This window comes from Mirounga leonina, unplaced genomic scaffold, assembly GCF_011800145.1.
Source record: "Mirounga leonina isolate KUSES-001 unplaced genomic scaffold, KU_Mleo_1.0 Mir_128, whole genome shotgun sequence".
Taxonomy (NCBI): domain Eukaryota; kingdom Metazoa; phylum Chordata; class Mammalia; order Carnivora; family Phocidae; genus Mirounga; species Mirounga leonina.
In genome coordinates this window covers 34,099,638-34,125,152 of record NW_023270320.1, presented here as the reverse complement: position 1 = coordinate 34,125,152, position 25,515 = coordinate 34,099,638, and the positions used below count along the sequence as shown (strand labels likewise).

The window sequence follows — 25,515 nt, the reverse complement described above, 5'->3', positions numbered from 1 at the left end:
TGATGGCTGCGTAATATTCCATTGTATATATATACACCACCTCTTCTTTATCCATTCATCTGTTGATGGACATCTGAAGCCCTGGTTCTTTTCATGAGCAGTAGTATTGGAGACCAAGACGTGGGTACTCATTGCTGCTGTGGTGTCTTTGTCTCTTGGTCTTTTCAGCGTACCAAGTTAGGAAACACATGCATGTACACACACACATTCATATATACAATGACGTAAACACGTACATTCAAGTATCTATGTATGTGAACTTGACATACATATACTGGCACACATATATTTGCATATCAGACACACACGTATTTTAGAAATCTCGAGTTCATAGTGATATTTCCAAATCTAATTGATTCCCACGGGGTTTTTTGCAGTCTTCCCCTACTCTGTATTTGTGTGACCTTCTTCCTTAGTGAGAATCCTAATTCCCAAGAATAACACATATATTCTTTTGTTCGATTCATAATAAATGTAAAATTATTTCAGTATTATTTCATCGAAAGTATTACAAAAATCAAACCTACTTGAAAAGAATTCAGAATGTTTGCAATTCCCCTAACCCTCCACCCAAGACTAAGAGAATATAGTCAAATACTGAGTTTCTAAGTTACTTGGATTAGTTCATTCTTTTTTCTTCCCTTCATTGTGCTTAGGGCATTCATTTGAAATGCAGTGGGGATCTATTTGTTTCAGTTTTAGGTCCTCTATCCCATCAATATTGACTTAATTTCATTTTTGAACATATAGAATATCATTAACATGCTTCCAAGAGTCAAATCTGTATAAAAAGATACCCCCAGAGAAGGGTCATGACCTCCCCTATCCCTTCCGACCTATTCCTTGTTCACTGCTCCCTTGCTATCCTTCCTGTGTTTTTTTATGTAAAGGCAAGCATGTGTATATGTGTGTGTACATACTCCTGTTTTCCTTTTGCTTTTACATAGAAGGTAGCTTATACACATACTCTTTTGCACTTAGCTTTTATTGATCAATAACATCCTTAAAATCACTCCATATCAGTTCATTTTTTTCAACAGCTGCATGGTAGTCCTAGTGTATATATGTATTTATTTACCCCATATTCTGTGCTTGAATATTTAGATAGATAATCAGTATTTTGCAATTACAAATAATACTACAATGAATAATCTTGCACAAATGTATTAGAACAATTGATAGTGTATATTTAGGGTAGGAGGACTGATGAGTTGAAAAGCGAAAGCACGTAGCTTTGTTAGAAACCACCAAATTCCTCTCTGTAAGGGTTGTACCATTTCTGCATCCCCAACAAGGATGTATGAGACTCTTTGTCTACAGCCCCAACAAAAGACTATATTGTCAAGCTTCTGAATCATTGCTAACTGATGGGTGATAACTGGTATCGTGGTTTTGCTGTATTTATCTTAGTAAGAGTGAAATGGAACATCTTTTTATATAATCATAAGCAACATTTGTCTTTTCGTGAATTGTCATATCTTTTGCCCACTTATCTATAAGGTTTGTATATTGGGAATATTTGGTTTTTACCTATAACACATGTTGCTAATATTTTCTCCTAGTATGCCATCTGTCTTTTGACTTTGCTTATGGCATTTTGCCTGACACTTAAAGAAACAGAAACTTCGATGTTGTCTAAGTTATCTGTCTTCTCTTTTGTTACACCGGGATTTTAGTCATAGTTATGAGCCTTTATTAATAATCAGGTTATACAGGAATTATGTTTTCTTCTAGCATGTGTATCATACCATTTTATTACACTTAGACTTCTGATCAATTTGGTGTTTATTCTTTGGGTAGTGCAAAAACTGGATCTAATTTTATCTTTTTCAAAATGGCTGTCTATCACACCGGAAAACTCTCAGATGTGGATGCCTCTCTGGGGGATGGGGAGGTTAGCAGCATCCATATTTTATAGGTTCATATTAGTTACAATATCAAAGAGTGAAGTGGTGTTGTTAATTTTGTCCAGTGTTATAATAGCATTATTTGTATTATTTCTAAAAGTCCTCTTCTGAAGACACATATTGGAGTATTTTGGGGTGACATGATATGATGTCAGGGATTTGCTTGGATAAAACTCCAGGTATTCATATATTACTTACAAAGTTAAGAAGTTCAAAAATAAAAGCAATAAAAATTAAAAGAAAAAGAATGAAGAAAAGGTTGTCTAGTTGTCCTAACATCATTTATTAAAAAAGACCACCTCTGGAGGGGATTAAGAGTATACATCATGATGAGCACCGGGTGTTGTAAGGAACTGTTGAATCACTATACGGTACACCTGAAACTAATATTACACTGTATGTTTATGAGCTGGAATCTAAATAAAAACTTAAAAAGAAATAAAGTGCTATGCAAATGTAAAAAAAGTGCCCCCAGAAAGAACTATATAGGTATATTTACTGTGCTCATGTATTGCTAGACGTTTCTGATATTTTCATACTTAGAAAAAGCTTTTATAGGTAGCAATTGTTGCAAAAGCAAAAAAGAACATTGGTGACTGTGGTAGGTTAAAAAAATGCTTCTCTCCAAATATATTCACTTCTTAATCCTTGAGGCCTCTGAATATTACTTTATATGGCAAAGAGTCAATTTTACCTTCTATGGTGTACATGGTGATAAGTTAAAGATCTTGGGAGGAGAAGCTTATCCTGGAAAACTCGGGTGGGCCCTAAAGGCAGTCACAGGTATCTTTATGAGAGATGGGCAGAGGGAGTTTTGAGAGAGATGCTCAGAAAAGGAGGAGGGACAGTGAAGATGGAGGCAGACACTTGAGCAATGGGGTCTCAAATCAGAGAACGCCTGCAACCAGCGAGCCTGGGAGAGGCAAGGAATAGAATCCTCTCTAGGGTCTCAGGAGGGAGGGCAGCTCTGCTGAAACCTTGGCTTTAGACTTCGGGCCTCCCCAACTGTGAGAGAATAGGGTTGTGCTGTTTTAAGGCACCGAGTTTGTTATAGTCGACCCAAGAAACTCATACAGTTACTTTATTTCTTTACTTCTTTAGTATTTCTGTATCTGTAAGGACTATTTTAAATGAATTTGCATATTGTCTAATGCACGTGTATGTTACAGACTATGAGAATACAGTAGTTTGACAGTAATGAGGACAAGTTGCTCGTGCATGTAATATACCTCTTCTCAAAGTAGGGAAATGGCTGCTTCCTCCTAAGCACCTAAAACCAGTATATTACCGAGTAGGAGGTGAGTGGATTTTCCAGCTCAGAGTTAGAAATATATGTATATCCTATTCAACTTCAGTTAAAAAAAAAATACATCAGCAATTTTAGAGACTACTTGAAACTGTTTTGGAATCTTCACAGTTGTGGAGAATATCCATGTTTTATTAGTTTTCAATTGAGGCAAAAAACACATAACATGAGCTCTAGCCTCTTAAATTAAGTGTACAACACAGTATTAACCATAAGCCTGATGTTGTACAGTAAGTGTTGAGAACTTGTTCATCTTGTGTAACTGAAACTCTAAACCCCGTGAACAGGAACTCCCTGTTCTTCTTCTCCCCAGCCCTTGACCAACATCATCCTACTTTCTGTTTCTATGAGTTTGACTACTTTAGGTATCTCATGTAAGTGGAATCATGCTGTATTTGTCCTTCTGCGACTGGCTTATCACTTAGCATAAAGTCCTCAACGTTCATCCGTGTTTGGAGAACATAACAGGACTTTCTTCTCTTTTATGGCTTAATGATATTCCATTCTATGTATAAACCTCCTTTTCTTTATCCACTCATCTGTGGATGAACATTTAGGTAATGTCCACATGTTGGCTATTGTGAATAATGCTGCAATTAACATGGGAATGCAAATCTCTCTTTGAGATCTTGATTTCAAACCATTTGGATAAATAACTGGACGTGGGATTGCTAGATCATACTTTATTTTGTTTGTTTTTTATGTAATGGTTATCCCACCTGTTGTGAGGTGATATCTCATTATGGTTTTGATTGACATTTCCTAGATGAGGAGTAATGTTGAGCATCTTTTTTTCATATGCCTGTTGGCCATTTGTATGTCTTCTTTGAAGAAATGTCTATTGGAGTATTTTGCCCATTTTAAGTCAGGTTATTTGGTTTTTTGCTATTGAGTTGTAGGGGTTCCTATATAGTTTGGATATTAACCCCTTATTGGATATATGGCTTGCAAATATTTTCTCCCATTCTGTAGGTTGCCTTTTCACCCTGTTAAGTATTTTCTTTGCTGCACAGAGGCTTTTAAGGTTGATGCAGTCTCACTTGTCTATTTTTGCTTTTATTGCTTGTGCTTTGGTGCCATAACCCAGAGTCATTTCCAATCCCAATATTATGAAGTTTCCCCCTCTATTTTCTTCTAGGAGTTTTATAATTTTAGGTCTTACATTTAGTTCTTTCATCGACTTTGAATTGAATTGATTTTTGTCTACAATGTAAGGTAAAGGTCCAATATCATTGCTTGCAAGTGAATATCCAGTTTTCCCAGAACCATTTATTGAAGAGACTACCACTTCCCCATTGTGCCTTGGCACCCTTATTCAAAATCACTTTGCCCATACAAGGTTTTCTTTCTGGGCTATCTATTATGTTCCATTAGTCCATATGTCTCTTATGTCACTACTACATTGTTTTCTTTTTTTTTTTTTTTAAGATTTTATTTATTTATTTGACAGAGAGGGAGAGAGAGTTAGTGTGCACAGGCAGGGGGAGAGGCAGGCAGAGGGAGACGGAGAAGCAGGCCCCCAGCAGAGCAAGGAGTCCAACAAGGGGCTCGATCCCAGGACCCTGGGATTATGACCTGAGCCGAAGGCAGACGCTTACCCGACTGAGCCACCCAGGTGCCCCACTACTACACTGTTTTGCTTACTGTAGCTTTCTACTATGCTTTGAAATCAGGAAGTATGAAGCTTCCAGCTTTATTCATCTTTCTCAAGATTGTTTTGGTTATTTGGGGTCCTTTGTGATTCCATATGAATTTTAGGATTGCTCTATCTATTTCTGTAACAAATTCTGTTTGGATTTTGCAGTTAATCTGTGAATCACTTTGGGTAGTATGGGCAGTTTAACAATATTATATCTTCCAATCTATGAACATGAGGTGTCATTACATTTATTTGTAGCTTCTTTAAATTATTTCACCACTTGGTTAAGTTTATTCCTAAGTATTTTATTCTTCTTGATTCTATTGTAAATCAGAGGATGTCAATTGGAATTTAGGCCTCTTAAATTTGCTAAAACTTGTTTTCTGACCTAACATGGGATAGATCCTGGATGATGTCCATATGCACTCAAGAAGAATGTGTATTCTGCTACTGTTGGGTAGAATGTTCTAGATAAGTCTGTTAGGCCCATTTGCTCTACAGTGTTGTTCAACTCCTCTGTTTCCTTATTAATCTGCTGTCTGGTTGTTCTATCCTGTATAGAAAGTAGAATATTGAATCCCCCTACTGTTATTGTGATGTTATCTATTTCTCTCTTCAGGTCTGTCAATATTTGCTTCATATATTTGGGTGCTCTGATGTTGTGTGCATATATATTCTTGGTGAATTAACCCACTTATCATTATATAATGTCCTTTGTTTCTTTTGACAGTTTTGACTTAAAGTCTACTTTGATTGATATTTTTATGGCCATCCCTCCTTTCTCTTGATTATCATTTGCATGGAATATCTTTTTTCATGCTTTACTTTTAGCATATGTGTGTCTGTAAATCTAAAGCAATTCTCTTGTAGATTACATATGTTTGGACCTTATTTATTATTCATTCAGTCACTCTATGTCTTTTGACTGGGGAATTTAATCCATTTAGCTTTAAAGTTATTATTGGTAGGAAAGGACTTATTATTGCCATTTTGAATTGTCTTCTATCTGTTGTGTAGCTTTTTTTTGTCTCTTCCTCTTGTCTTCCTTTTTATTTTGTTGATTTTTTTTTTTACATGGTTTGATTCCTTTCTTATTTTCTTTTGTATACCTTCTAAAGGTATTTTCTTTGAGGTTATGATGGGTCTTACATAAAACATCTCATACTTGATCTATTTTAAGCTGATAACAACTTAACCACAATTGCAAATAAATACTCTGAAGTTACTTTTCCCCTTTATACACTTTATGTTATTGGTGTTACAACTTACACCTTTTAACATTATGTATCCGTTAACACACTTTTATAGTTTAGTTTTTTGTATACCTTTGTCTTTTAACTTCTATGCCAGAATTAAAAGTGATTTACATACATTACAGTTTTACAGCCTGTATTTGTCTATATATTTACCTTTACCAGTGAGCTTTATACTTTCATGGGCTTTTTTGTTGCCATTTAAACTCCTTTCATTTCAAATTTGAAGGGCTCCCTTTAGCATCTCTTGTAAGGCAAGTCTAATGGTGATAATATCACTCAGCTTTTGTTTATCTGGGAATTTTTTTAAATTTCTCCTTCATTTTTGAAGGATACTTTTAGCAGATACAGTATTCTTGGTTGGTAGTTTCCTTTGTTCAGTAATTTGAATATATCACCCCAGTCTCTTGAGGTGAGGGAGTGTTCCACCTCCAGACCCTTAAGCACAACTTCAAGTCTGTTTTGCACATAAAGTAATAGTTTCAGGTTCCAGGGATTAGGTTCTGGATATCTTTGGGGGCCATTATTTAGCCTGTCACAACCTTATATATGTAACTGACATTTCCAAACATTCAACTATTCTTACATAAAGCTTTCTTCAAACAATCTGAGGATGGACATTTACTAATGTTACATTCCAAAATGCATTTAAAAATTTTAAATCGTCAATATATTTAAGTTATGATATATCTGATATTATCATATTGGTTTGAATCCCTCTTTCACTAAAGTACTCTCTTATCAACATGCAATATATGAACTCAACAGAACAAAGAACTTTGAATATGACATTAGAAAAATTAAATTCTTCTTATCTATAAAAATGTGTATTCTGTTAATGATATGTCAACAAAATGCATTAATAACCCCTCTGATCATGAAGTCACTGCTTGTGTCCATAACAGGATGAAATAGCAGATTCCATAAGAAGTCTTTGTTCTGCCACTTTTGTGTTTTTTTCCTACTTCTTAAGCAATTCATGGAAGTCTTAACCTCCTTTCTGAATCTGAACTTTAAAATTTGATGATATTTCTATAAACAATTGTTTTACTGATTTAAAAGCAATATATGTCCATTGTAGAGAAAAATAAAGTTAAAACCAGAAAATCAGATTATTTACTGCTTACCCTCCCAGTTTTTTTCCCATAGTAATTATAATTCATTCCAAAAGTTATGATTATTCTATACTGCTTTACAAACTTCATTTTTGGCCAATATACTATGAATATTTTAAATGTTCTATAATTTTATCAACATATTTTTTTAAGATTATGGCACATTCTATCATTTGAAGGTATCACAATATATTTTACCAATTCTCTACTACTTTCATTCAATGGTAGGGAGGATAATGGCCCCTCCAAAGATGTTTGTATCTAATCTCCAGAACCTGTAAATATGTTATCTTGTTCAATGAGACTTGGAAAATGTGATTAAATTAATAATTTGAGATTTGGAGGTTATCCTGTGTTGACAGGATGTAATATATTATATAATATAATCGCAAGTCCTAATAAATGAAAGGAAGATGCAGAAGAATCAGAGTCAGATCCAGAGAGAGATCTGAGATGCTACAGTGCTGGCTTTGAAGATGGAAGGGGGCTACGAGCCAAGGAATGCAGGCGGCCTCTAGAAGCTGGAAGAAATAAAAATACAGATTCTCCCCTGGAGCCTCCAGATGGAGCACAATCCCGCCAATACCTTGATTTCAGCCTATTTCCATAAACCCAGTAAGACCCATTTCAGAATTCTGATATCCAGAACTGTAAAACACACACACACACACACACATACACAACCTAAACAATAAATTTGGTTTTTTTTTTAATTCACTAAATTTGCTGTAATTTGTTCCATCAGCAGTAGGAAGGTAATGCAGCACTCTTACAAACAGCATCGTAATAATGATCATTTCAGATAAATCTTTGTAAGGAATGTATTGTCAAAGTGGTATCCGGAAAGTCTGAACCAAAATAAAAATGCATTGAGAACAGTTAGAGGGCTTATTCTCTGTTTCCCAATACCATGTATTATCATTTAATTTTTCTGATAATTTGACAGTAAAAACAATAGTATCATTTTAATTAATTTTCTTAGTTTAGTAGTATGGATGGACATATACTTACAATCTATCAATCATTTGTATTCTTCAATGAAATATGTTTTTCTATTTTTTTCTATTTTTCTACTGCAAAATGTATCCTTTTGTTGTTAAATTAACTCTGCCTTTATTAAAATTAGGACCTCTTGTCATGTAAGTGGTAAATATGTTTCTGGGTTTTGTGTATTTTTAATTTTTTTAAAATAATACTTCATTGAATAAAATTTAATTTATATTATATCAAATCCATATATACTTTCCTTTGTGATATATTTCTTAGTTACTTCTTGCCCCATGATAAAGGAAATCTAAATCTATTTTTCTTCTAGCTTCTACAAATTAGTTTATTCTTAAATTTAAATTTTTCAATTCATCTGAAAGTCTTTTGGTAAAAATGTGAATAGGGACATAATTTTATATTACTTATAACTACTTATATATACTTAATTCTCTTTTTACTATCTCTATTCTAGTCCATTTGATATATATTTTTTTATTCCTGTGCCCTATAGTATTAATTACTGTAGGATCTCCATTCCCTCTATTTCTTAACCTGATGCATCCTGGAAACTACTGACTCTACCATTCTTGGATTCCTATCTGTTTAGTCTGATGTGGATGGCACTTTGCTAACGTATCTTTTCCATGTCAGTGTTTGAGGAAAATCAATCTGTCTTGTTCTACTCTGGATCCCTAAGGATTAGAACAGTAATTGACACATAGTATAACCCACTATTTTTTGTTGAATGAGTGGATTCATTAAAAGACAAATCAGACAAAAGATTAGCCTGAAAAATTATATCTGCATATTTGAAAACAAAAACACAGAAATATAATAAATACAGTAAGTTTTAAATTCCATACTTGCTATTCAATTTTCAAAGCAGGCAAAAACACTAAGATAGCTGTTCTTGAATAAAGACTAAGGTTTAGCAAGTGAATTATAGGTTGTAAGCATCTCAGAACTAGAAGTTCATTACCAGCCTTGTCTGAATACCTTCATTCTCAGGCAAATCAGTACATTCCAAGGCAGACCAAGTACTCTTTAGAAAACTCTTGACTTTTGGAAAGTTCTTTACAGAGTCAAAAACTATTGCCCTATAAATTGGAGTCCAACCAAAATCTCTCTCTGAATCACAAAAAGCAAGGCAAGTTTTCCTCTACCAGATATGTAGAGGAATTTGAATGAAATCATCATGTTCTTATTTGTAAATATTTGTTTCTAAAGTTGCTGTATTTCTGGAAGTTAGAAAAGAGAAGAGAAATTAGATCTTTGAATTCTAATCGAGTCTGAAACCTACTCTTGGTGCTTACTTTGAAACACCTACTCTAGTCAAGATGTAGAGCATTAAGAGTATTGTGGTAAGTAGGGTATGTGCAGGGACAAACACCTTTAGGAAGCATGATACGGGGCATTAAAATCGTGGTCCAGCTTCATGGAAGACACCACCATCATAATCGAAACCATCATCACCACGGTCAGCTGCAGATGCATGTTCATAAACAGGGGCGTAGTCTTAATAGGTACCAGCCCTTTATAACTGTTTTAAAATATCAACTCATTTTATCCGAGTAACAGCCTTAGGGAGTTGGCATTAGTTAAGTCCCTTTTACGGATGATGAGGGACTGAGGCAGACAGGTTAAACTTGTCCAAGGCAAGAAAGTAGAAAGGGGCAGATACCACATGAAATAAACTGGGGAAGTCTGACCCCAGAACCAGTGCTCAGTTCTACACTTGCTTGTTTCTCTACCTCAAGTCCTCATGATTTACATACTTGGTTTCGTTGTTGTTGTTTTATATGAGTGAGATGTTTTTGTTTGTTTAACACTCATTTGAGGATTACTAGTCTGGCTGAAATATTGCATAAGGAGATGCTTTCTGTGTATTAAACCAGAAGTTAGGAAGTCTATATGGTGTTCTAACGTAAGTTCTAGAGAGGACTGAAATTATTTTTGAATCTCCAAGAGTAATCAATAATCTTGCTTCAATACTAATTTGTCTGATCTTCAAAATTCTTGTAAGCAGAAGATTACAGCAATCTGATTTGATTGTCAATCTCCTGGCAGTTGATGTACTGCTGTGATTTCTGTCATTCAATGAAACCTGGTTTTGTTTTACCATGAATTCCTGCTTTCTTTTCCCTTCTCATTCCCATCCATGACTGTTTTCTATTTCGTTTAGTTCCAAGAAATAAACATCTGAACTATAAGCAGATTTAGAGTTACATACATAGGAAGTTGAGAGCAAAACCACTATGTCTATTTTATCTGAGCTTATTGCCTGCTTTTGTTTTAGGCAAACAGAGATTAATTTTTATGTGTGCATTCAATACCAAAGAATTCATTATCTAGTAACCTCAGTTCTTGATGCATTAAGTTCAAGTCACAGTATTAAACTTTGAAAATAAAATACATTCACTCTGAAAATCAAGGGTACCAGATCCTAGACCTTCACTATAATTTGTCAAAACCCAAACACAGTCCCTGTCTAATTAATATACAGGGGCATGTATTTGTGAATAAGACTGTCTCTTGCTCAGTCTTCCAGAGAGTTACTCAAGAAGCCAAGTCACTTAGTAAAATTAGTAGTTTGGATTGTTTGAGATCTAATTTTCTAACCAGTTTCCATATTTCATTGTCCTCTATGAATCTGCTCTGCAGAAGTAAAATGCATACCCTGCTTCTTGCTCACTCAGCCAAATGAAAGTGATGGAACACATAATAATACCTTGCCAAGGGGCTCTCAGGTAAGGAAGTCTGACTCACAGATCAGAAAATGATCTCCTCATTACATAGCAGAAAGTGGTAGAGCAGTGAACTGTTGCCAGTGTGGATTGGGCCTGAACGGAGATGCCAAACCAAAAAAAGTTGTAGTCAGAGTGTAAGAATATCCTTTAAGGGAAGCAGTGGGCTAGTGGCACACTCTCATTGTCACAACACTTTGGAGCTAACAAAAGACCATGGACTTGAAAGGGATGAAAAGCTTTTCAGAAACCAAGTTAATGAGGAGGGACAGAGTGATACTTAAAAATATATCAATGGGTCACAAAATCTTTGAGAAATTCCCTCTATTCTCTCTCTATGGGGATGTACACTTCTCAAATGGGATATGACACAATGGTTTGATGGATGACATCAGCTGAAGATGGAGGAGCTACACTTCGGTCACCTTCCTCTAGTGAAGGCTGATGGTACTGAGAGTTTTATGTCCAAAACACAGGTTGCATGAGAATGGAGATTATTCCTATATGTATTTATAGTATTTATGAATTTATAATATTATTTATTATTTATATGCAAACTTATTTATGAGAAGTCAGTTTTGCATGCTAGACAGATGATTACTGAAATGAAATAGTCATCTTTCACTCTGCTTGACCTTCACATTTCTGCCTATAGACTAAGAGATGTTGCCCATGTTGAGATGTGTGCATGTGTTTAAGAGAAGGAAGACAGTGAAGAGACAGAGACAGAGAAACTGAGATAAAGAATGAAGTAATCCTCAGATCCTGACGACTACAGGAGGAAAAGTGGAGGCTTGGGCAACTGGTTTTATGTTTTAGTTCACACATCCAGTAAACAGGCTTCTTTTCCTTTTTATAAAGGAAATGATATAGGAGTGCCTAATTTGGTGGAACCAAGCATGTGAACTATGGAGACAAAAACAGACTATAAATGACTAAAATTGGCCAATGGGTGCTTTCTTCCCATTCTCTTACACATTCTTTTCCAAACTTACCTTAGCTCATTTCCAAGTAAGTTGTATTGCCTGCAAATTCATCTCTCAGCCACCTCTATTCTATATTTCCTTATTTTATGCTCTCTGTTTCCCCTTCACCTTATCTATTCCTCGGATATCTCTATAAGGCAGCATCCCATAGGATAATCTCTACTTGCTCTAAACCGGTATGTGAATCTTTGAATGTATCAGTTGGCACCAATGGTACCTAGTAGTTTATGGTACATATCTTCCCTCTGTTTTCATGAACCGTTTGTTGACAGGGAAAGAGTCTGAATTCCTTCGGTAGCTTCAGAAGGCTTTGTATAAAGAATTTTAGTTATTTGAAATATAAAAACAATTTGAGCACTTGCTTTTATTCCAATCAAAATGGTATTCTTCCCATTCCAAAAATGCATTATTAATTTTACAGTTAACTTCCAGTGGGACAGAGTAAAGGTAAAAGTACCAAATTAAGCATATGATCTCCGATTTCTCTTCTGAACTCCCACACACACTACTCCTTCAGAGCTTTAGTAGAATTCTGTGATATATTAAAGTCTGCTGTCTAAATGTCAAATAAGTATCTTGACAATTGGTTTCTAATAGATGTATACAATCATCTCATGTCATTTATTAGACTTATGATTTCTTACATACTTCTATATCTAAAGTTAGCAATTTGGATGTAGCCTAACTATAGAGAATCTGTAGATTTTAAGGACATCTGTGGTAGCTTAAAATAATGCACAGTGAAAACATATTTTGTCCAGTGTGGGCTGAGATAAAACTAAAAAGAAAATGTCAGTTTTATCACATTAAAATATATCCTTGCAATCATTTTCTTAGGAATCTCTGAAACTAACCTGCAATAATCCAAAGCATTTTCAGATAGTTCAGTCATATTCCAAATGATGAATATCATTTATAAACTTTCAAGGATCAATTCATGCTATATAGCTAATGTAATGGAAATTGATGAACTGTCTGCTAAGGACTTAAAGAATTTAATTTAATGGATAATGGTAATTTTTCAAAACTAATTTGTAAAATAAAATTACACTGGGAAATATGAGGAAAGTGATATAATTCCTTTGTTTTTTTAGGTTATGATTTTTAAAATTTGCTATTAATTCATCTCCATTAGTCACTGACACTGATGAAGCTCTAAATTGATACTTCAGATTTAGGGACTGTTTTTTTAAATAATCTCAGTTCTTAACTGAGTGGGTCATCAACTCCTTTCTCCTCTTAATAACTATGCCTGGAGAGGTTCTCAGTCTCACACATGCTTTGTCATATTTCTTATTTTATGGCCAGTCTTTCCCAAATTTTAAATGCCAATGTATTTTAGATAAGCATAAATATTTCAAATAAATATTTCCTTTTCCTCAGAATTTTGCTATGCCCTCTGTCCAAAGGTACAGGCCCTCCACTCTGCAAAATAGGAAATTCTTGCTCTATTACTTAATAGAAATGTATACCATTTTTCTCTTTTCTTTACATAGAAATCAGAAACTTTAATTAATAAAATAATAAATATAATCTGTGAGCAATATTTTGTTCAAGACTGTCTGTAGCTGATGAATTATTTAAAAATTTAGCAATATGATATATTTTCTGATATTAAAGTTGGAGAAAAGTTGTCTTCTACCTAGAAAGTTGTCCAAGTTGACCAAGTGTTGTCTTAGATTAGGGTCTTAAGTTGTAATTACACGACTGCAGTAGGAACTAGCCCTGGGTAAATAAGAAATGTCATTAACCTTTTTGATGGAGTTATGAGAGTAAAAAGCAAAGTCACTCTCACCAGCCATATTAACTACTAAGATTTGTAACTCTGAACCCATCTTATTCCAGGAAAAGTCTACATAAATTATGATCACTGAATTTACTTAGAATGACAAAATAAAGCAACATGAAAAATATTACAAAATTGCATAGTATCAAGAAGCATGAAATAAATGCAAGAGGTTGTAGGGGCCATAAATGCTACGGTGGCTAATGAAATTGAAGGTCTACTATTGGCTGAGATTATCAAGTACAGTGTAAAATAAGATATCTTCTTTTTGTGGGTATTGCATCACTGAATAAAGGATCTGAATTGGGAATTTATTTGGAACTGAATTCAGTCCTAAACATTTGTTCTCTGTGATATTAAGCAATAAGGGACTGAAACTTGAGCACCAAACTCTTTTACTTCCAGACTATGTTTGAGTTACTTTTTAAAAAATATTAAAGAGGGGCGCCTGGGTGGCTCAGTCGTTAAGTGTCTGCCTTTGGCTCAGGTCATGATCCCAGAGTCCTGGGATCGAGTCCCACATCGGGCTCCCTGCTCCGTGGGGGGCCTGCTTCTCCCTCTCCCACTCCCCCTGCTTGTGTTCCTGCTCTCACTCTCTCTCTCTCTGTCAAATAAATAAATAAAATCTTTAATAAATAAATAAATAAATAAATAAATAAATAAATAAATAAATAAATTTTAAAGGTTAGCGATCCTGGGAGTTTGCACTTTATGAGTTAAATGTACATTTTAAGCATAAATCAGGTTTACAGAAAGCTGTTAAATATTACTTATGATTTTTTGCTAAGAGAAGTCAATAAGAACCATTCACCAAGATTTCTTAGGAAGTTCACATCACTTCTGTGAGGCAGGGAAAGAAAGATGATATCATACCCAATGTTGAATTAAAAAATTTAAAAGGTAAGAGCACCCAAAGAGTTTTGGTGATCGTCCTAGAATTAGCTGCAGAGTCTACATTTATACCTGGCCCTGTTCTCTACTCTCTCCTCTGTTCTACTAGAGCAGCCTCTACTCAGATTAGAAGAGCAAACGAAATGCAAGCATTCCACTTAATGGTAACTGAATTTTTGATAAAACTTGACAGTCAGATTAAAACACAGATTAAGTCCAGATGCGGTTGGCTTCAGATCTTCTGCTATGTGTCCTGTATTCATGGTAAAGGTCAAAGTTCTTTTGACTCACTTATTTATTTCTTCATCTGTAACATTGCCTCCCTGAACTCTACACCCCCATTTATTCGACACGCAGCAGTGTGAACATATACTCTCAAGACGAGAAGCAATCCTAGAGTGACTTACATGGTGAAGACATCGAGTGTATCTCCAGTGGTTCTTGCCATCTCAAAGTAGGTTTGCAGAATGTTGACAGTTCCAGAGAGTGCTTCATGGCCACAACCACAGAACAGGGCTACCCCAGCGTAGAGCAGGATGGTGGCAATCAGGGAGGCATAGGGAATGCCTCCCAGGCATTTAATACAGCACTCAAAACACCCTGCAGAAGACCAACGGAAGACAGTTAGGATTTAATATTTTTTCTTGATCTATATTAATATTACGTTAATATGTTTTCGTTCTTAGAAAACTTTTTCTAAGAATGAAAACATATTAACGTAATATTATGGGAAGGCGTATTTGCATTTATAGATGCAATTATTTATAAATGATGCAATTATGGGAAGGTGTATTTGCATTTATAGATGACATCAGATCAACACACACATCCAGTCTGCCCTGCAGGGTATAAAAATCAAGTTTCTTAATTATAAACCCATCCTCTACAAGTAAGAGAATATTTAATTCCATTGAAGGCTTCCTCTTCTTCTACCCCCAAACCAATAGAAACCCTTCCTTCCTGACCCAGACTTCCCATAATAATCTTCATCGTGTATATCATTCTATCTTGACTTTATTGCTGTCAAATTTCATCTGCTTAAGTTTTTATTTCAATGACATTTATTCTATGGAACTCCCTTTAGCTGTATTTTCAAAACAGTGGGTCAAAACCTGTTCATTGCGAACCCAGTTCAGTGAACTTTGCTCAGCAGTTTTTAGAAGGGAAAGAGAACAGATTAGGCAATACCTGAGTGCACTGCATGCAGTAAAGCAAATTATTTTAGAGGCTTTTGAGTTCAGATATTAATTTATGTTATCTTTGTAGTGACTCAAATGTGAAATCTACTTCTTGCTGTGGTGCGTGATTAAAAAAAAATGAGAAAGATACTGAAAAATGAGAAACCAGGACAGGTAAAATCCTCACTCTACCACTGTGTGTTTTTTGGCAAGTTTATTCTTTTCATTTCATCATTTGTAAAAGGGTGACAGTAAGAATTCCCCTCAAGTCGTTCTTGTGAGCATTAATCACACTACTGGATATTTCCCCAAAGAATATGAAAACACCAATTCAAAAAGATATATGCACCCCTATGTTTATAGCAGCAATATCTACAATAGCCAAATTATGGAAACAGCCCAAGTGTCCATCAATAGATGAATGGATAAAGAAGATGTGGTATATATATACAATGGAATATTACTCAGCCATAAAAAGACTGAAATCTTGACATTTGCAACAACATGAACAGAGCTAGAGAGTATAACACTAAGTGAAATAAGTCAGTCAGAGAAAGACAAATGCCACATGATTTCACTCATATGTGGAATTTAAGACACAAAACGAACAAAGGGAAAAAAAGAGACAAACCAAAAAATAGACTCTTTAGAATAGGTGGTTACCAGAGGGGAGGGGGTAGGTATGGGTGAAGTAGTGATGGGGATGAGAGTACACTTGTCATGATGAGCACTGAGTAATGTACAGAATTGTTCAATCACTATATTGTACACCCAAAACTAATAAAACACTATATGTTAACTACACTGGAATTTAAATTACATTTACATTACATTACATTACATTACATTACATTACATTACATTACATTACATTACAGAGTGAGTTAAATAGTGCGTGCCATGGAGTAACCACTCAATAAACGTCAGGGCTACCATTACTAGATACACCTGTAACTATAAGATTAACTCTGATTGTATTGTAATATGGTTTTCAAAAATACTTTGATGACAGGAATCGCTTTTGCTTTTTAAAGTTTTGTCACATTAGTCTTTTGAAAGCTTGGTTGTTAATATTAAAGGTAAGTATCAGAACTTGCTAGATATCTTCTAAGAGCTTAAGTGTGTATGTTTTGCAATAAGACATATTAATGAGGTACTCTACCAGCTGCTGGTAAGAAAGGAAGCCTAAGTAAGGGGCTACCAGGCTCAGAGCACTCCTAAGATGATCTCAGTTTCCCCTCCATCCACTTGTGTGTGTTCCCCCCCATCTCCCCCATATATATCCTACTCCAGAGATTTCCTCCTACTTTTCTCCTTTTGGAAATTCTTGATCAAATCTCCTTTTGTAATGCTGAAGCCTCTCAAAAACTCTCTACATAACTGGTTCTTCCTTTCTGCAGAAACAAATAAGTGAGATTGGAAAATGGATGGTTATTTATTGTACTTAAGTAATTCATGGGAAGATCTGTGTGCCCTTTATCTAGAATGCATATATGTTTATAGTAACATACAACGCATGCAATCATTGTAAAGTTGTGTGTGAATTAATTTTATATTTAGAGAGTGGTCTAGCCTGCTAATTTTAATACTGATCATTGGAACTGGCCTTCTTGAGAGAATTATGGCTCACCTCATCTGCCCCAGAGGCAAGAAAAGGAAATCTGAACATGTCCTCACTTCCATAGCAATTGTTAGTCCAGGAAATCATTTCCTGAACATTCCTTCCCCGATAAACACACACACAATGTGGGGAAGAAGAAAAGGTTAGAACAGCTTGACACTTCATATGATAGGAAGAGATTTCACTAGCAGATGGATGAGACCAGAGTGTATAGTCTCTGAATGTCATTGAACACAGTTTTGAGTGGAGATTAACAGGATAGCAGAAAAATCTTTGAATTATTCTGTTTCTCCATGTTGTAAAAATTTCACCTTATTGTTTATTTAAAAATAAAGAAGAATAAGAAACAAAATTAGTACCAACCCAAACAGGAGTTACCCTTATTTTGGTGAGTGACCCCAAACAGCCCTATAATTTCAAATCCAATTCCTTTGTGATTTCTCTCCCCTACTATTCTTGAAGAATTCGATATAGGTGTGTGGGATTTTTTCTGCAAGCATTGAGGTGTCAAAACCAGATTAATGTAGTCAACAAAACCCTTCAGAATAGAAGTTTAAATATAAAGAAAAGGGTCCAAACATTAAATTCATAGATAGGGATTACCTTTCCTGGGTCTTATCAAAGCTTATTAACAAAACAAACATAAAATCAGAATGAGGCCCAGGAACAATGAAGTGGTAAGCCTATACAGATGATCATCAAAATGCTACTGAAGATTTTTGCTTAATTCTGCTAATCTGAATTCTATCAGAGTCAGTTTCTACTTATTTCACATTTTCTCGATTGTGGTTTAGATGGACCAATACTAAGACCCCCATGCAAGCAAGCCTAGTTACCTAGACTCCATATATCTCAGGAGAGGGAGGGTGGTGGTGGTTATCATGTCACAGTTTATAGGATTAGTTACAGTAGTGCCTTTTAAATTTAGAAAAACATGAGATAAATTTCAATACTGCGTAAGCCCAAATTGACAGCCCTGAGTTAACAGGCATTTCTGAATGAGTTCAAGATCTCCAAATTAAATGGCAATATTTCTTTTACTCCCTATTTAAATGCTGCCATTTAAATCCCTCAGAATTATATTAACCCTATTGATGAATACAAATTTCTCTAGCCCTCCCTCACTGCCAAGTCAGGCTAGACTCCTTCAGTTGGAGTCCTGATCCTCTGCAAGGCTTTTACTCAAAATAAGAAACTTGAAGAATCTTAACATGCACATTTTGCACTTGTAATGGGCTAGATCCTAATTACCCCCACTCTTCCACAGGGCCTGAGTTGCCTATTAGATTTAAAAGAAGACTCTCAGAACTCCCATCTGGGGAAGGAGCGCATCATTTCAGCCTTCTCTCCAGCTGCCAGAATCCCACATAGTCGCTGGCAGGGGAGTTCTTTCCACCCACAGTGAGAAACAGCCTTGGCAGAGCAGAAGAATCACCATGGCAACCGTGCTCTGGGGCCCAGGACATGCTCCCAACAATCATCCTTTAAGGCTGAGGATTTGGCTGCCACCCACCACCACGTTTTTACTGCCCCTCAAAATGAGAAACCACTCCATTTAGTGATTATCGGTGAAAGCATCGTACGTGAAGTGTTGGCACTGGAGAAAATACATTTCTTGAGAAAATCTCTATAAAAACAATAAAGACTACTTTGCCCAGGAAACACTTTCAAGACTAGATATGAGGAGAATAGGCCACTGATTGTCAAGTAGAGCTGGTAGTTCAAATACCGAACATGGAATTTACATGCTATCCAGTGGACACTACCCATATACACAGTGAAGCACTTCTCATACATACCCAGTTCCTGGTTGTATTTTCTCAAATGAATGAATACTATGCCTTTACTTTCAAAGGAAAAAAAAAGTAACAAGGAATTACAACACTTCCTTTTCAACATGCTCTGAAACATTAGCATTTGTCCAGTATTTAGTGGGGCTATACACTGACTTGTCCTAATACAAAAATTAAAAAAAAAAAAAAAACCCAGAAGTTCCTGATATACTCCAAATTTTTTAGAAAGAGGAGATACATGATTAATTTACTCCCATTTAAACATCATGAAGTAAACACAAGCCTTTGCCTTTGCTCATTTCACAAAGTGCACCAAGGTAAGTCAAGGGGAAAGAATGTAAACTAATGAGAAAAAGAGCCTGGAATATAAGCAACTGAGGAGAGAGGTTAGCAACCCAGTGGTGGATTCTGGAAAAGAGACTGACAAATGACACTGACAATTAAATCATTGATAAATATTTCCTAGCACCATTTATCAATGAGTTGATGCTTTCTCTACTGAGCTGTAATGACATCTTGGTCATCACCAAATACCCTGAGAGGTCTGGGTGTATTTGGGGGCTGTCTATTCTGGTCCATCAGTGTCTGGGTCTGTCTCTGGGCCAATGTCACCCTGCCTTACAATATGTTTGTTCGTCTTCCTCATGTGTATCATGCTATTAATGTCTCTTTTACATGACCATGTAAATTTCAGGAACAGTTTGTCTGATTCCACAATTTAACTAATTGGGATTCTGACTGGTATTTATATACTGATTTATGTACCTAGAAATTTTGCCAAATTCTTTTGATGATCTTCTGAATTATTTTGATTCTGTGCATTACTCTGTATTTTTTTGATAATCATATCATCTGTGAAAATTTTGAGCTTTCTTTTCATTATTTGTACCTTGCATTTATCTTTCTATTGGCTTATTCTGTCAGGTAAAATGCAATGAGAAGAGTAGAAACAATGAGAAAAGGACACCTTTTCTTGTTCCTGATAATAAAGAAAACATTTGGCATGTTTTACCATAAAGTGTGATGTTTGCTGTTGATTTATTGGTTAAAGAGGTCTCTTTAATTTTGGATTCTATAACATGCTTTCCCTCATCTGTTGAAATAATTTTGTTTCCTTTTATCTGCCATTTCAGTAAGTTTTTCTAACTTAAACTAGCATTCCTGAGAAAAATCCAACTGAGTCATACTGTATTTTTCATACATTGCTGAATTCGTCATGCTAACATTTTGTTCAATACTTTTGCATTTATCAATTCATTCCACAAATAGTTCCTGAATCCTCACCAAGTGCCAGGCAGTATGCTAATTGCCGGGGCTGTGGAAGTAAGTAAGTAAACAAAAAACTCTGCTCTCTTTCTAGAGGTGGGAGACAGACAATAAGCAAGATGCAGAAGTAATAATATATGTGAGATTGTGAAAAGTGCAGACAGAAAAAACCAAAACAGGGAAGAAGCATAGGGAATATTGGAATAATGATTTCAGTTTTTTCAGGAAAGGAATAACCAAGATGACATTTTAAAAAAAGATCTGAAGGAGAGAAAGGAGCCGTCCAAGAAGGTCTGTGGGAGAAGAAGATTTCGAACAGGAAAACTAAATGCTAATGTCCTGAGGCAGGTGTGTGACTAGAGTATCTGAGGAAAATTTAAGAAGCCACTGGTGGTAAAACAGATTGAAGTTGAAATAAAGGAATATAAAATATGGCTAAAATTGTAGTGGTGAGGATAGGGATATCTATGTTAATGAATGTTAATGAATGTGACCGACATCTAATTTTTGCTTTCTTGTTTTGGAAGTAAATTTATACTAGCCTTGTAAAGTGACCTCCTTTTTCCATACCTTACGACTTTGGGGCTGTTTGCGTCAGCTTTAGCTGCACCATAAATATTTGGTAGAACTAGTTAGTAAAACCATTCAGGCCACTTACATACTTTGTGGGAAGAATTTTAACTACTGATCTAATTTGCTAATGGTTATAGAACTAATCAAGGTTTCTATTTCTTTGTAAGTCTGTTTACTAAGTTCAATTTTTATAGGCATTTATAAACTTAAAATTAGATTTAAAATTTATGATCAAGTTGTATGTAATTTTGTTTTATAGTATTTTTAATTTATTCATCATCTGCTCATAATTCCTTTTGTTTTCTCTGATGATTTCAATGTCCTTACTTCTTTCACTTCTGCACCCCTTCACTCCTCCATTCCCCCCACCGCCTCCCCACCTTTGTCTCTCTTCCTGTTTCTTTCTTTCTCTATTCTTAAAGTGCATTAGTCAGGATGCCTATGTTTTATGTTCCATGTTTCTACAAAAAACATTTTTTTCAATAATTTAAAACATCACATTTTATTTTTCCATTCAGTCTATAATATTTCCAACCCAGGTTAGTAGTGGGGCTCTCTGGCCACTATAGCCCACTCAGAAACTCAGGCTGAAAAAGGAGACATCATCTGGAACATTGCCAGTCATAACCTCAGAATAAGAAACATCAGGAAAGTCTCACTTTGACAGTTAAATACTCTGAGCTGCAAGTGATAGGTGACATTTCTACTCTCAGTCCAATGGCTAAATAGAGTCAACATGGCTCCCTCTCAACCACAAAGAACACAAAGTACAATTCTACTATGTTTCCACGAGACAGAGGGCCCTAAATACTCAGCAAATAGTGCTAATAATTATCATGATAAAATGCCAATGGTTTTTCAATATTATTATTCTTCTCAAATGACCCATTTTGCATGATTATTTCTTGTTTCATTAATTTGTTTTGAAATTATTTCTTTAATTGTACTTTACTGTGGTATATTTTGCTATACGTGTCATAATGTCTTGAGATGGTTGCTGAGCTCATTAATTTTTAGTCTTTCTTTTCTAATAAAAATATTTAGGGATATAAAGTCCCTTCCAATTTTACTTGAGTGAATTTCACAAGTTCTAATATGTGATCTTTTCATTATTATATATGTATTATATATGTATTCATTCATATATATGTAAGACTTTTCTAAAGCCTACTGTGATTTTTTGATACAAAATTTATTTATATATTTGCTTTCTCTGAGTTTTTGTTTTAATTCCCAAATATGTGAGATTTTTCTACTTTTTAGTTTATTATTTGTTTGTGTCTTAATTGCATCATTGTTAGAAAACATGAGCTGCAGGATAGCAATCTTTTGGAATTCATGGTGACTTCCTTTAAATTAAATCTTAAACTTGGGTTTTTCCAGTCTCTCTAAGGTAGCAGAAATTGAGGTCATAAACGCGTAAGAGAGCTGGCCTGTGGGATCAAACTGGGAGGGGACTTCCCCCTCCCAACCCACACAAGGTAAAAGGTAAATTTCTTTTCTATCCTACATTTGTCATTATTGTTGTTATGTTTATTATTTGTTTTGTTTCATTTTGGTTTTTTGGTTCAGCCTTCCACTAGTGCCTTTTAGCATCCTGGTTTTTATACTATGTATTCCAAGTTGACTCCATGCCTTGGGTAAAACTCAGGCTCTGTGTCCTAACCTCTGCTACCAGGCAACCACATGTACAGCCAAGGAGACCAGGAATATGAAAATGACCCCAGAGACCTCCTGGTGCCTTCAAAGCTATCTTGCTTATCCCTCTAAGCTACTTTTACTTTTTTTTTTTTTTTTTTTTTGGCCTCTGAGGATTCTGCTTACTCTCTTGCCAGAATACCAATGCATACAAATATGGATAAATATATTTTGATTGCATCTATATTTTAAATACGTCTATTTTAAATACATACACATATTAATTCCATCATTTTAATTGTTTCACAACAGCAAAGCTTTTATGTCATTTAGTCTACCATACTGCTGGTATGCAACTTGGAAGATCAGATAAGGAAGTCCAATATCCACATCCAAATATGAGGTCCACCATGAAAAACAGAGAAAATGAAGATTAGCAAATTATCAGACACTCTAAAACAGTTTCCTAGGATTGAAGAACAGGAATCTCCAGATTGATAGGACTTTCCTTTCTGGCATGGCTCCCTTTGTCGAGTCCTTACATCCCCACAACCTACTGCCTGCCCCACAGCCGTGCCAATACCAAAGAGTAGAGAGGCTGAGGCCGGGTTGTAGAGCTGAGAGAACTCTCCTAGTTACAGCTACTGGGATTATGGCCAATAAGGGTCTTAGACAAGTTATCAACACTCAAGGGAAATGTGAAGTTATCACACTGCTAAGTTAAAGCAGATGACTTCTCATGGGACTGGTACTGAAAACGTGTAACAATTCAATTTAGCCTTGGGATCCTTAAGTGTCTGTGGAGATGTTAGTGGCATGGAGCCAATCTGACTTTCTCCTATCCTATTATGCAAGGAAATATGTCCCTTGGACAGAAATAGTACAGTCACCATTACATCATGACTTGACTGTACTAAATTTATTTCACAAATTCACCCCTTTTTTCCTATGGCTTGTTAGCAGCATGGGCACTGAATCACTCTATCAATATACAGTGAATGTTTTTTGAGCACCTAATAGTTTTGTACACTGAGTGTGCAGGAGTGACCAAAAAAATATGGTCTCTACTCTTTTTGAGCCTCCATACTAGTGAGAAATAAAATTAGAAATTTCTAGCACCTTTTCAGAAACTTTTCCAAAAATATTCTTTCTAAGTATCTAGTATTGTGATATCTTGAGTGTCCAATCAGAGCAGTCAGGATCACAGCCTGGCTTATGTACCTTATCTAATAACATAAAAGCTCAAAATTATACTTCTTGAGAATGCTTTACACTGTAAAGTTTAAAGCAGACTTTAGTGAACCCTTTAATTAATGACATGATCATCTATATTTTTAAAGCATTCGAGAATATAGCCCATATAATCCCCAAATATTATTAAAATTTTAATTGACACTTTATTTAAATATATTCCTGGCCTAAACAAAGTACAGAGTTAAGATAAACATTTGAATACTTAAGGACAAATTATCAAGACAGCAAACTAAAATGCCAGGTTTTGAAGTTAAATAGTTTAGCCATTGACACATACCTGTACTTAAATCAGTTCCCAATTTAAAAAAGAACATCTTGAAAGAGGAAAAGAATAGGCAGATCTTGGAGATTGGAGATTTTCTTTTTCCCCTCCTAATTTTGTGGCTGGGTACCAAAACCACCAGGGCTTTTGTCAAAAATAGAGATCTCAGGATCCCCTCCCTTGAAAACTTTGTTTTTATCAAGTGCTTCAGTTGATTCTGATGTACAGACGTAGCAACGTATAGAAGCCATGAAGAATTGTATAAAATCATTACATGCCTAACATGTTTTAAGATGAGTTGATAGTGGCATGGATACACATGTAATACAGGGATTAAGAAGGATTTACTCTAAGAATTTTGAACAGATTATTAAACAAAGGATGCAGTTTATAACTAAATGACATCAATAAGCATTTTTTGAGCCGTTCCAATGCATCAGGAATAGTGCCAAGACTTAAAGGTATTGACTGTGTGATCTCCACAGCAACCCGATGAGGGAGGTATGATTACATACAGGCAATTTTACAACTGATTTTTGAGTGTCAATACTGAAAAACATATGAAAGCCGATGTAGTGTGGACTTTCCAGAAGAATGACACTTTTCTTTCTAAAATATTTTATTATGGGAATTTTTATAATATGAACATTTATGATTCAGATCTTTTAAAAAAAACTATTATCGCTGATTACAGAACATTCTGTACTGGTCAACATGATTTAGCAAGAGTGTTTTGATTAATTAAACGTATTTCCCCAAGCAGAAAAGTTAATTGCTTCAATAATGATTAGAGCCATACTCTCTCACTGTGATAAATAAGCCCGGAGGGTGAGAGAGCAATCAGGTGGAGACAGATTTCTCCTGTGTCATCAGAGCAATCCCCGGAGGGAAAAGAAGTAGAGCATCAGACTGCTCTGAGTTCCAGGCACCTGTGAGGTTTTTGTAGAATCTTGTTCAGATGATGTTTGGAGATCCAGTTAAAGCCCTCATCTCCCCCTGCAATGAATCGACCAATTACCGTAAATACCGACATGGCTGGTTTCCCAACTTTCAATCATGTTCAAAATGTTGCTTGTTTGTTTGTTCTTTGGGTTATCAACTGGTGTTTTATGAGCCATCCCCAAAATGCATTAGCCTAAAACAACAATGTATTATAATTTCTCACATTTTTCATGGGGTTATTGGACTCAAATGGACAGTTTTCATTTGAGATCATTTAAGCAATTGCAGCCAAAATGTGGCTGGCTCTGGAAGTCGCCTGAAGGCTTGAGTGAGCTGATGTCCAAGTCGGCTTCTCTGCTTGCATATATGGTGCC

At 35.4% G+C, this 25,515-nt stretch overlaps 1 protein-coding gene across 1 annotated transcript in view; it reads right to left on the bottom strand.

The window, feature by feature from the left end:
- GPM6A (glycoprotein M6A) overlaps positions 1 to 25,515 on the bottom strand; it is a 328,162-nt gene that overhangs the window by 30,622 nt on the left and 272,025 nt on the right. Inside the window, exon 2 of the mRNA XM_035004302.1 lies at positions 15,022 to 15,214. Within this exon, the coding sequence (XP_034860193.1) occupies positions 15,022 to 15,214 (193 nt within the window). The remainder of the gene's footprint in view (positions 1 to 15,021; positions 15,215 to 25,515) is intronic.